At 33.8% G+C, this 12,992-nt stretch overlaps 3 protein-coding genes across 3 annotated transcripts in view; 1 reads left to right on the top strand and 2 right to left on the bottom strand.

The window, feature by feature from the left end:
- The window catches only part of LOC102602804 (dihydrolipoyl dehydrogenase 2, chloroplastic-like), a 7,586-nt gene extending 623 nt beyond the window's left edge, over window positions 1-6,963 (bottom strand). Inside the window, exons 1-14 of the mRNA XM_006344688.2 lie at window positions 6,460-6,963; window positions 5,549-5,695; window positions 4,245-4,379; window positions 4,046-4,148; window positions 3,293-3,417; window positions 3,062-3,187; window positions 2,908-2,988; window positions 2,205-2,267; window positions 2,056-2,130; window positions 1,903-1,981; window positions 1,712-1,812; window positions 1,181-1,294; window positions 905-1,018; window positions 467-538 (exon numbers count right to left, since the gene is read on the bottom strand). Of these exons, the coding sequence (XP_006344750.1) occupies window positions 467-538; window positions 905-1,018; window positions 1,181-1,294; window positions 1,712-1,812; window positions 1,903-1,981; window positions 2,056-2,130; window positions 2,205-2,267; window positions 2,908-2,988; window positions 3,062-3,187; window positions 3,293-3,417; window positions 4,046-4,148; window positions 4,245-4,379; window positions 5,549-5,695; window positions 6,460-6,789 (1,665 nt within the window). The 5' untranslated portion in view covers window positions 6,790-6,963. The remainder of the gene's footprint in view (window positions 1-466; window positions 539-904; window positions 1,019-1,180; window positions 1,295-1,711; window positions 1,813-1,902; window positions 1,982-2,055; window positions 2,131-2,204; window positions 2,268-2,907; window positions 2,989-3,061; window positions 3,188-3,292; window positions 3,418-4,045; window positions 4,149-4,244; window positions 4,380-5,548; window positions 5,696-6,459) is intronic.
- Window positions 6,964-9,937: 2,974 nt separating this feature from the next.
- LOC102603140 (universal stress protein A-like protein) lies at window positions 9,938-11,802 on the top strand. The gene is made up of 4 exons (XM_006344689.2): window positions 9,938-10,266; window positions 10,358-10,464; window positions 10,556-10,674; window positions 11,539-11,802. Exons 1-4 carry the CDS (start codon window positions 10,089-10,091, stop codon window positions 11,633-11,635), a joined length of 501 nt encoding a protein of 166 aa, XP_006344751.1. The 5' UTR covers window positions 9,938-10,088; the 3' UTR covers window positions 11,636-11,802.
- Window positions 11,803-12,738: 936 nt separating this feature from the next.
- LOC102603479 (calreticulin) overlaps window positions 12,739-12,992 on the bottom strand; it is a 4,157-nt gene continuing 3,903 nt past the window's right edge. The window contains exon 14 of the mRNA XM_006344690.2: window positions 12,739-12,971. The gene's annotated coding sequence lies outside the window, so the exon portion shown is untranslated. The remainder of the gene's footprint in view (window positions 12,972-12,992) is intronic.

Genomic DNA, 12,992 nt, shown 5'->3' on the forward strand with positions numbered 1-12,992 from the left:
GACTAATAGCGAGGACGGGGGGGGGGGGGGGGGGTTGAATAAAGTATCCAGTTTGTCTTTGTGCGTAATATTTTGTGAGAATAGATGATCTAATATACCAGTTAAAAATGAGAGAGAATCTCAGTTCACAACCTAAGGAGGATTTCCTCCCTACCTGAAATTTTTACATGCACAATTGCACACGTGTGAGGGACACTTCTGCAAATACCTGGTTGACAGCTTACGACTCCCAATTAGAGAACAAGAAGATCTAAATACACTAAGATTAGGGATTAAAGAATCAATGGTATTTTGGAGATCCCATGATATACCACCCCCACCGGAGCATCTTGACAAGGAGATGACTGTATTCCTTTCTTTTGTGTGTGTGGATAATTATCGGTATTCTAATTCATGGGGAAATGAACTACGTTATTCTCTAGAAAACTACAAAATTACCCGCAATAACAGGGCACCGAGAGATTACCTTTGCTGCCTTAAAGAGTTCATCAATCACTTCAGACAAGGTTGGATGCGCATGAACAGCATACTTGATGTCCTGCAAGATGTGAAATGATAAAGCAAAATGCGATAATGTTGTTAAAACTGTAACTGGCATATATTTTCTTTTACACTAGAATCATGATGCTGGAATCCAGCTGAAGATCACAATTGATTGCAAAAAAAGAAATAGAATTTCGTTATTGAAAGAAAACATGACCCTTCCATCATCCCACACCCTCAAAGCAAAAAGTAAAAAATTGGAAAAATAAAATAAAATCTTATCCAATACCAAAAACCTCTAACCAAATCAGTTGAAAATCTTTCCAGGAACTGTTTATGGGGAATATGCAATGGAAGGTAGTGTCTACCTGTATACATGTTTATCTTGTGAGGAGAAAATGCAATGGAACTTAATGTCTACCTGTATGCGTGTTCCCAGAGCTATGGCGTTGGATGCTTCATGAATGAGGTCAGCAGCATGCATTCCAAAAATGTGAACACCGAGGATCTCCCCACTGTCGGGTCTATATATCAACTGCATTGGACAAACGTTTCAATGAACAAAAACAATCCTACTAGTCTTGGGAAACTAGAGACAGACTAAAACCACCAGATTTAAAAACAAACTGCAAGAAGTAGCTTGTAATCATATACTAGTCCATGAAAAAAATCAATTAGAAAAGATCATCACGGCCACCTTTGCAAGTCCCTCCCCTTCATTTTCAGCAAGGGCTTTTGTGTTGGCCTTGAAACTAGTCTTGGCTATACCAATCTCAAAGCCCTCCTTTTCAGCCTTTTCTCTAGCTTGAGGCTGCAAGATTGCAAGAAAATAATGAAAATTCATAACTAAAAATAATGCAACCCGTAATAAAAAAGACAGATTGAATGTTAACAAGTTAGAGAAAGCGGAATTTCCACTATAAATACAAACATGCTTCAGCGAGTTTGCATACACATCAAGTGTATGTAGGCGAATAAAATAGGCACACTTGTGTAAGTTCCAGCATACTGTATCAGACAATTATACAAGCAGACTCATTAACCCTAACTTTTATTTAATATATGCTGAACATCCTAAAAATGCAAACGTATTGCTGCAGTAAATTTTTCCTTCTGGTGCTATATAAATGAAATGAGACAACATTTAAAGAGCAAATAATCCAGATGCAACCAGTAAAGAAAGTGCATAAGGAAACACAGACTATACACCAAAAAAAAGTTACTATACCTCTGTTAATCCGACCATACTGATTTCAGGATGGGTAAAGCATGCAGCTGGAATACTTAGATGATTCAGGACATGGTCCTTGCCAGTAACTTGCTCAACAACTGTAGAAGAAGTAAGGACAAATGTTAAACAATTACAGGAAAATTTTCTTGATGATAATCATAGCAGTTGGTATCACATGATATCGTTACCAGAGATTCCTTGTGCACTTGCAGCATGTGCAAGCATCATTTTTCCATTTGCATCACCAATGCAATACAAGTGGGGAACCTAGTGACCAGAAAGCCTAATGAGTTGAAAGAAAATTGTCTAGAGTACGTAAAGAGAACATTAATCATGCCTACCAACTCTCCGCTGGCATCAATGACACGCATGCGACTATCAACAGGAACAAATCCACGTTGTGTTTGAACATTTATCTGTTTATAAAACAATAATATGAGATGTCATAACATTTATAAAGTTCATCTCAATAAACATTCACGCCACTAACATTTTCCAGGCCAAGTCCTTGAGTGAATGGAGCCCTTCCAGTTGCAATTAAAGCAGCATCTACCTGTAGCAGAATAAAATAATTTGAGAACATATAAGATGCTAGTGACAGGAATTGTGTATGCAGAGAAGTATATAAGTTGTGGAAAACAAGATCTTAAATCTGATTACAGGGAACAAAACAAAGTTTTTCTCCCTCTTTTGATGTTCATTAACACGACTCAGAAAGACCTATCTGCATAGTCCCTTTTTTCCTCTTGCATAGTTTAAAATGATGTGTTGAAAGAATGTTGATTAAATTGATACAGTTTACTAGTAATTAAATTATCCAATACCATAGACTTAAGTTGTGCACTTATTTACTCGTATTACAATCACAATGTGCTTATCAAGTGTATATCTTGCAATGAAGTACCTATAAGACAGACCAATCCAACTGTTGTTGTTTTTCGATAAACAGCTTAGTCCAACAATGTTAACTTAATGATGAATGAGACCTATGATGTTGCAGAAATACTAAATAAAGGTACTTTTACAATCCCCAAACTTTAAATTTATTAATTTGTTTATTGTTGGATATGATTTAGAATTTATTATCTTAACCAATAACCATGATCTAAGACCAAAAGGATAAAGCTTCCATCCAAAAGCATGAATGTGAAATAACAATGTTAAACTCTTTTGGAAGAAAAGCGACAACTTACTTCCAATGTATCCTTCAGTTCCTTAGTCTTTGCATCAATAAGCTCAATAGTCACTGGTTTTCCATCCTTTGCTGGAGTTATCTGAAAAAGGTGCAACAAAATTCAGATAACTGATTGGTACATTGGGATGCAGGCTACTATTTTCATAAATTACCTTGCTTGCAAATACACCTGTATGATAATCAATCTTTCGAGGATTTATGAGGACTCGCTGTGCCAATTTCCCAATCTCGGGATCAAAGCCGGGCATGAGCTGATCTAAAGCCTCAACAAAGGTAACCTGCACAGTTATCCAGTGGTCAGCATAGAAAGACATATTTTGAAAGAAAAGATTGATGTTCTGTTGCTACAGATACAGTCTTGCAGAAAGTATAATTGCCTTTACCTCACTTCCAAGTGCCGTGTACACATCACTGAATTCTAGTCCAATGTAACCACTTCCGACAATAGCAATCCATTGAGGTACAAATTCCAATTTGAGTGCATGATCACTTGTTATAACTGTCTTACCTGCAAAAGCAAGCATCGGTATCGTTAGATGATGCAAGTTCAACATAAATGTAGACATAATTTTTTTTAAGATAAAACATCCCCGAGGGCTAGGGGTGCACGGTTCGAAACTAGGTGGATAATGGGCCCGACCCTCTACCCTTCTCCACTCAAAGGAAGGATAGGGTTTGTACCCGTGACCCTCAGCTAAACCAGCACATCACACATTGCACTCATACCACTAGACCAAAGCCCTGGGGCTGTATATACATAATTGTCATTGAAGCTTTGGACAAGAAGAGAACGAGAATGACTTGGCATGACAAAATCTAATGCTAATTCCGTTCTCTTGATGAGAATGCTGATTCTTTTGTCTACGAAATAGCTTCTGGTGTTAAATATTTGTGTGTGCTATATCTCATGTCTAAATCTCTACCAGCAATTCAACATAGATGAACTCAAGTAATTGTAGGAAAATTAATTCCAAATCTTGATGCAAAACCTTCTTTACAATGACAGTCAAGTAATACAAGCTATTCTGCATGCTGCAACCTTCAGTATATCATACATAAAAAAGACTTGCAATTCAATAATTCAGTTCTTTACTGTGTTGTGCACGGACAACAATAATTAAGAGGAAAGCACTTACCATCAACCTCGATGCCTTTGGGCACCAAGGGGACAGAACCAGTAGCAATAATAATATCCTTTGCTGTTATTACAGTATCTCCATATTTGACTTTTTGTGGACCCTGAAAAAGCACAACAAAAGCTTCATCATCAAAATCCAATTGGTTACAGACACAAGTTAGTAGTAGATAATAGTAATCTGTAAAATATAAACGTACCAAAACTGTCCCAAAACCTGTTAATATATCCACACCAAGGGATTTCATTGAATTGGTCAAATTACTACGAATCTTGGAGGCCAAATTATTTGCATGATCAGCAACACCCTGTCTGTCATATCCCGCAGCAGCAACCTTACATGAAGATAAGTGAAAGACTTAAAAAAACGTGTGAAAGACTGAGTTAAAAGTTACATTAGGGGACCCTCAAGCTTCCTTTCTAGATGCAACTTAATTAACAAACAATGCATAGTGTTAAGTTCATTTAAACACAATAGGTAGGTACCAGAAACACATGTTGATTGTTGTAGTTTACATGAATTATTTTTTCATCTACTTTACTCCTATATCCTTGATTTTTAAATGATTTAGAAAGTCACTGTTATGGGAGTTCGGTGATCACTGTTTCCCTATATACACCCCCTAAAAAGAGAGGTACAAAATGACCCTTATTCATCTTCTGTATTTCTCAAATATTAGGGTAAATACAAAAAATCAGACTTTCCAGTTTTGACTTGTGTTCTATGTAATACAGGTTTAGATACGAGTACAGTATCAACTATCAAGTACGATTATGACATGGAAGTACAAAAAGCTTTTGAGATATGGAGAACAGATAAGAACAGTGGTACTAAGATATATGCAGTCTTTATCACATTTTGCATTATATGTTAAAAATAAAGATATTATAAGAAGAACTTATTACTAACAACTGTCAGTAACAAAAGCAAAAAGTAAGCACACACGTTCTGTCAAATGTTTAAAATTTAAATAGTATAGGCCATGAATTGAAGTCATCCTACATCCTTATCAAAAATCATTTGAATATGGAAGCATCAAACACATTAGAAACAAGAGGTGCATCTCCAAACATAGTCAATAAAACCACATTTTTTGTTTAAAATTACGTTTCGGCTGAAATATCCATGTTGATCCATCCCAATACACACAATTTCTGGGTGTCATCTCCAAAATAAGGATGCTCCCAAAATTATAATAGCAATTAGATATGGGACATATCATAACCAGTGCCAATATGAAGTCCGGAAGTTAGCACTTATTTCATAGTTTTGCTCCTAAACTATTCCATGTTACATCACCTCATGAAGTCTAAGTGTTGTGCTTATGCAACAAAATACTCAAATAATCAAACAATTATGTTAACGGGCATATGCTATATCAGTACCCCATGTCAAAACCTAAACATGTTAGATAGGTTTCTAGGATCAAGAAAAGAAACACCTGTAAATCAAAAGACTTTATGTGGTGTTCATTAGGCTTCTAGGAGCATGAACAAGAAATACCTGTAGACCAAAAGACTTCATATGATGTTCATTCTGAAGCTCCCGCATGCGACCACTCACAGCTAGAAGGGCTTTGGAAGGAACACAGCCCCTATTTACACATGTACCTCCAACAACGTCCCCTTCAATGATAGCAGTTTTCAAGCCCTGCAAAGAATTTTAAGTAATTATGTACACTATCAGGTAGAAAACTAAAAGGAACCATCCTATTAAACCTACGTTCCCATCCCATCCAGGCTTTGACGATCTCACAATTGAATTGCATAGTGTTATAGAAGTGAAAGTGATGTTTTATAGGAGTTCACACCAATGTTATAAAGGCTCACTTAAAGTGCACTTAATCCCAGAAGCTCAGTGAAGTCCAGCATGTTCTGCTTTCCTCGCTTAATTGGCGCTTTAGTGTAGGCATCAATCTGTTGAGGCCTCTACACCTTCATTAACGGGTTTAGGCACAACACCATATATAGCTTAATTATATTTTTTCCATTTTTTGTCCAGATAATTATGATGTGTTTATATTTACATTTCTACATTTTATTTTTCTCTCTTGTGCTTTTCTTTGTTAAGCCCACGCTTAAAGATCCAATTTTCAACAAATGATTCTTCATTAGTAACAATGCAGTAATAAAGAAAATAAAGCACATATTCCAGCTAATAATTCCTCCTATTGTTAGGTAGAAAATGTTAGTTCTAGAAAAAGAAAAGCATATGGAGTACGGACAAATAAAGAAAGGCAGCTAAATAAGTAATATCAACCGAAACAGAGCAAGATATCTTAGAATTCAACTTATTGAAATCACCTGAGTGTTAGCAGTTTGAAGTATTCAGCAACTAAACACAGCATGGTACTATTGGGTGAACATCAGTATCAGCTTGTACTAAACAATTAAACGACACAAAAGTAGATTTACCTTCTCGACGGCATGAAGAGCAGCACCATGACCACCAACACCAGCTCCAATAATAACCAGATCATAATCAAAGCCCTTAGAAGCAGCTCCATTTCCAGCCGAAGAAGCCACGATTCTGTTGGAACGAGGACGCCTCGTAGCATTAGATAGTGACTGGATACGATGCGTAGACAGAGAAGAATTCAACCCAAAAGCCTCCCTTCTAAGACCGCAGAATCGAAGTGATCGTGGATTCAACAGATTAACATTGGCATTGGAAACGGCGGCGGAGGAGTCCGATCTGCAGATCGTGGATGGAGAAGAGAGCGATAGAGAAATTGAAGATTGCATTGTGAATGTTAGGGTTTTTGTGGAGATTGAAATGTGGGAGCAGGGGAAGAAGGAGGAGATATATAGTGTTTGAGCTTTGAGAGCTCCGTTGGAGGTGGCGGAGTTAACTAAGTGAGAGTTCCCTTGTAGCTTTTCTGTGTTGTGTTCTCTTTTGTTGGTTGGATGAACCAACTACTTATTCCTCCGATTAATTTGAAAACAAAAAAAATCACAAAAAGATGGACCCAATTTTATAAATTTTGGATTTATCATTTTTTGTGAGCAAAAAAAAAATGTGTGCGAAACAATTTATAAAAAAGAGAAAAGGTCTCGCCTTAACTTTGTTATTTAGAACGAATATATTTTTATTATAGAAAAAGCATAAATATACTCTCGAACTATCGTAAATGATATGCAGATACTCTCCGTCATACTTTTGGACATTGGCCGTCCTAAAACTAGAGCATATATATCATTTATACTACAGACTTACACGTGTCATAATTTTATCCACCGATCCAACATTTATTAAATATCGGATCGACTGATAAGATTGTTCCACGTGTCCCTATTTAGTCTTCCGTTAGAGTGAAGGGCATATGCTCTAGTTTTTGAACGATAAGGGCACGTATGTCCCAAAAGTATGACGGAAGGTATATGCATACCATTTATAATAGTTCGGGGTATATTTGTCCTTTTACCTTTTTTATTATGAAAGTAACTCATATATATATATACTAAACATCGGAGCCCTGTAGTACTAAAAAATTTTTGAGATTCAATCAATTTTTTTTGTCTTTAAAATATTCTATTGTTAATTACTGTAAATTATTGTACTTTGTAAGTAATTTTTAAATAATATATATTATTTCATTTGTCCCAATTTATGTGTCACCGGTAAAATTTGAAGAGTCAATCAGATCTTTTATATATTTTTATATCTTTTAAATATTTAAGTAATTAATTATCGTGATTCATAATATTTTTATACAATTATTTAGTATAGTAAAATAAATTTAAAAGAAACAACAAAACGAATTCATCATAGGAAAATTACCAAAGCATCCTTGAATACATCAATAATGGGTCCCACTTTTTGTTTAAAAAAATATGCATATTGGGAGGATATTTTTGTCCAAAGTGGAAATAGAATAAGTATAAAGCATTAAAGTCTTTTAAAATTTTAAATTGTTAATTCTTATTGTATGATTTGTAATACTTTTACGCCATTTTCAAATAATAGAGGTCATTTCTTCTTTCTCAATTTATGTAGTACTAAAAAAAATTTGAGATTCAATCATTTTTTTTTGTCTTTGAAATATTTCTAGTTGTTAATTACTGTAATTTATAGTACTTTCTAAGAATTTTTTAAATAATATATATTATTTCATTTATCCCAATTATGTGTCACCGGTAAAATTTGAAGAGTCAATCAGATCTTTTATATATTTTTATATCTTTTAAATATTTAAGTAATTAATTACCGTGATTCATAATATTTTATACAATTATTTAGTATAGTAAAATAAATTTAAAAGAAACAAACAAAACGAATTCATCATAGGAAATTACCAAAACATCCTTCAATACATCAATAATGGGTCCGACTTATTGTTTTTAAGAAATTGCACATTCGAAGGATATTTTTGTCCAAAGTAGAAATATTGTGTAAAAAAATGTGTATTTATTGTGATTTTAAATGTTTTGTGGGGTAATATGACGCACGCAAAGTTAAGGTGTCTTTTTGAAAAATCTGGAACAACTTCAAGTATCACTTAATGTTTTTTTCGCAAAAATCTAATTTACTTCGTAAAACTATGTGTCAGATCAAAATCAGATTAACAAATTCAAAAGGAATGAGTAATAAATAGCTCATACAATGACATATTTATAATTTAAAAGAAGTTACTCTTTTTTGGTTGAAAAGCTAACAAGATAGTTACTACTATTTCTATTCCTATTTGTTTTCCTATTCCTATCTTGTTAGCTTTTGGTTGAAAACTAACAAGATAGTTACAATGATAGTTGCATTGTGGCTTATAATATATAGAATATATATCTTTATTGTTATACAAATACTCATATATATCTTTATTTTAATGAAAAAAATATTTTTAATTTTTTTTTTTTTTTTTAAAAACACAAGTAGGGGTATATTTACTCCTTTTCACATGTTTTTTTTATAATTTTTATTCATGGATTAATTTTAATTTATTATTTTGATTTTTGATGATCAAATATATATATTTTCACTTATTATATTTTAAATTATTTTATTGATTCCCCAAATATTTTTTTTGCAAATATAAAATTAAATTATAAAATAGCCGGAAAAAATGAATTTTAATTTTTAATATTTTTCCATTCACACTTCATTCTTTTTATTTCTCTTATTTTTACACTAAAAAATCTAGAAAAAATAAATAAAATTGAAATTACATGGTTAAGCAAACATATACTAGTTAATTAGTCATCATAGCTATAGTCTTAGTTAATTATCACTCGCGACCAACATTCAATGATAATTACGTGGGTTGGGATTTCGAGTTTGTATAATTTGCGATACATTTGTATAAGATAATTTCGTATAATATAATTTGTGCAACTGTTTATTAAATATAACTTCAACTAGCTACAAAAATAACTTAGACTTCACTTTCAAAATTCAAACCATAATATGTTTGAAACAAAGTTATAAAGTGAGAAATATTGAAAATACCGCTAAACACTAGGTGTAAACTATTAGTTTTATCCTTACAAAAATATTTATTTATTTAACTAATTGAACTTAAATACACCCCGATCTTATAACATGAGTAAAATACACTCATAAAATCTAGCCAAGTTTATGAGTGTTTTCAACACTTCTCTCGATTTTTTATTAAGAGTTACATGGCATACAAGAGTTTGAGACCATTTATTATGTCTTGTGACAAATCGAGGGTGATCTGAATGTATTTAAATTTAGTTGGTTAAGTAAATAAATATTTTTAAAGTTATTAATAATTCAAAAATAAAATTAATAATTTGCATCAAATTTAAAAGTGTTTTCAACTGGGTAACGTTTTTCTATGCCACGCCATACTCCTTTCTTTGTGATCCTATGCACAAACACGTCAATCAATTGGTCAAACTGATCAACTCAAAACCAAAATATCCAGATAGCAAAAACCACAAACCGCCAACAGTTTTTTTCAATCCACCGGCTGCCGCCCCCTAGTCCCTTCCAATTCCTCACACTCCGTCTACTGACAACACTATAAATATTGATTCCCTTAACTTTCCTAAAATTACAAAATTGTGAGTTCTGAATTGAAAGGATGGCTGATGCAGCAGCAAAGGAACGCAAGATCTTGGTCGCCGTAGATGAGAGTGAAGAGAGCAGTTACGCCCTTTCATGGTGTATAGAGAACATAATCACCGGAAATTCCAATGATACCCTTATCCTTCTCTACTCAATACCACCTCGAGCTGTTTACTCTACCTTAGACGGAACAGGTGAGAAAGATGAAAAAACTTCAGTATGAGTATTTCATTATTATGTGATTAATTGAATTGGCGAGTTCTCGTAATTTTGTTGAAATCTCAGGGTATTTGTTTTCATCTGATATATTGGCGACCATGGAGAGGTACAGCAGTGAAGTTGCACAGTGTGTTATGGAGAAGGCGAAACGAGCCTGCGAGGCTTTGAATGGGGTTAGTTTTTTTAGATTTGCTGATGAATGAAGGGTAAATTGGTCAATTTTAGTAGAGAGGTAATGCTTGTGTGTTGCTGCGTTGTATACAGGTTAAGGTGGAGACGATAGTAGAGCATGGTGATGCAAGGGACGTGATCTGTCAGGCGGCGGAGAAGTTACATGTCGACATGCTCGTCATGGGAAGCCATGGATATGGTGTCATCAAGAGGTAAGACTTAGTTCAATTATTTTTTTTCGCCAAGTGTCTAATACCCGTATTTAGATTAAATTTGGATTCATGCCGGAAAGTTATATTAGGTAATGAGGTAAAACACTTCCTAATCACAGTGAGTTCATTTTCAGGTGAGATTCATAGACATGTGTACATTTTAATTAGATTGAAGGCTAGATATATTTAGTCAAAAATCATTACGATGAAAATCAAGATTTGTCAAGAGCACAAATTTTCCTCAATTTATTATGGTTAATTATGTATAGCATGCTAAAAATGGTACTAGAGTTTTGTCCTCCTTTTTTAGAGCTAGTTACAAAAAGAGCCTCGTATAAAATGATTGGATCATTATTTATTGTCCTAATTTGTTTGGTACAAATTTTAACAGATAGATTTGTTATTCATAGTTATAGTATGGAATTTCCCAAGATTTTCATAGTTACGTAAGGATTTTTCCATGATTATGTAATGGTGTCTTGTTTATATGTAGCAAATGAGCGGGTTGAGCTGAATTTGGGTTGGTCAAAATGGATTGAGTTAATAAATAAACAGATTATTGTCCCACCCAAAATTACATGCGTTAAAATGGGCTAAAATAGGAGTTATAACTCAACAAATTCTCACTAACTTTTAATTGTTTTATTTATTCTTTTACAATGTTTTAGTATCTTGTGATTTTTTTTGTTATCATAAGAAAATGTTTTTTTGAATTTCTTTTTACATGCATGAATCAGTTTGTAATAAATGGGCAAATCCAACTTCGGATGAACTGGGGGCTATGATTTCATCAACTAATTTTATCATCTCTACTGACTGTGTCTATTTATGGAGTAATTAATTAATTGTTGATATGAATAACAGGGCATTTCTTGGGAGTGTGAGCAACCACTGCGCGCAGAATGTGAAGTGTCCAGTTCTAATTGTGAAAAAGCCAAAAACTGATGGCAGAAGGAAATAGATTTGTTGTACGTTATGGAGTTTGTAATTGTTCGTCCAATGTAAATTAAATAGGCAGGGTGCTGTGATTTTGTGGTGTTTTTTTTTTTCCTTTTTCCTTGATTTATGTACCTTTTGAATTAAACTTGCTTAATAATTGTATGATTGCTTTTCATATGTTAGAGGCAACATATTAAATTTCTATTTTTGTGTAATAACCACAAAATCTACAGTTATGGTAGTAGAGTTGTTGATACTTAGTTATTGTTGTCATCCCTCATTGCAGAAGGTCATCAAACGTTATACCTATAGTTATAGATTATCAGGCTGGACTTCTCTCTGAATAGAGTCCATCCGTAGTTAGCTTCAAGAAAGATTTGCAGAATCTTACTTGTAAGGTTGTCATGTTGCAAGACAATGTTACGCCACCACATCTTCCTCCTTTTGATTATGCTTTTTCGAAACCATTACACGGCAAACGTTTACATGAAGTGCTTAGACACTTGTATCTGAGAATCGAGACAGTCCAATCCAACTCAATGACATTGTGATACCTCATGGTAAAAAAAAGAGTAATAGCAAGGACTTTAAAGGAAAGAATGCGTACTGCGCATGTGCCTCCTTCCAAAAGAAAGGAGCAGATATGTTGATGTTTGTGAGAGCCGGCCTACGAAAAAGTTTACAAATCTTTGAATGACATGAAGAAAGTTGAAACTGACAAAACCTATGACATTACTAATTTTTGCAAATAAACGTAGTAAATTTTGATTTTTTTTTTCCTGCATAAATAGGTTGCAATATTTGTAACTGTAGATACCAGTTATGGGCCGGAAACAAGCAACAAAGCTAAGGGAGGAGAAAAATGGAGCTTAACTCATTTTTTCCCTTTCTATTAGTCAGGTTTATGTAAACTTAAGAGTTATTAAAGCTAATACGTTACGTTTATATAAATCCGAATCATTATTTCTGGATAGGATATACTCAACAGAGGAATAAATCTTAAAGATAACAGTGAGCATCCAATTTTACTGGTCAAGTTGTAACAGAGCTCGAAGAGTTTTCAATGTTACACTTGATTAACAGATTTAATCTTCTCAGGTGCTTCAAGCAATAAAATACGGTAAATAATCGAGACAAGGAGCCATTTAAATAGAAAATTAGGTAGAAATTAACTAGTGTAATTTCAACACCATTTAGTTTAAAATTCTAGTCAAAACCAAACATGTATTCCTATTGGCCGAGTCCCAATGACATCAAAGCAATCAGCCATATAAGACCTCATGCACCCTCAATCTCCGTCTTTTCACTAAAATTGGGAAGGGGCTAATTCACTAATAAGGAAAAAAAAAAAGGGGGGGGGGGGGGGGGGGGGGGGAGTT

Source organism: Solanum tuberosum, unplaced genomic scaffold, assembly GCF_000226075.1.
Source record: "Solanum tuberosum cultivar DM 1-3 516 R44 unplaced genomic scaffold, SolTub_3.0 scf00060, whole genome shotgun sequence".
Taxonomy (NCBI): Eukaryota; Viridiplantae; Streptophyta; class Magnoliopsida; order Solanales; family Solanaceae; genus Solanum; species Solanum tuberosum.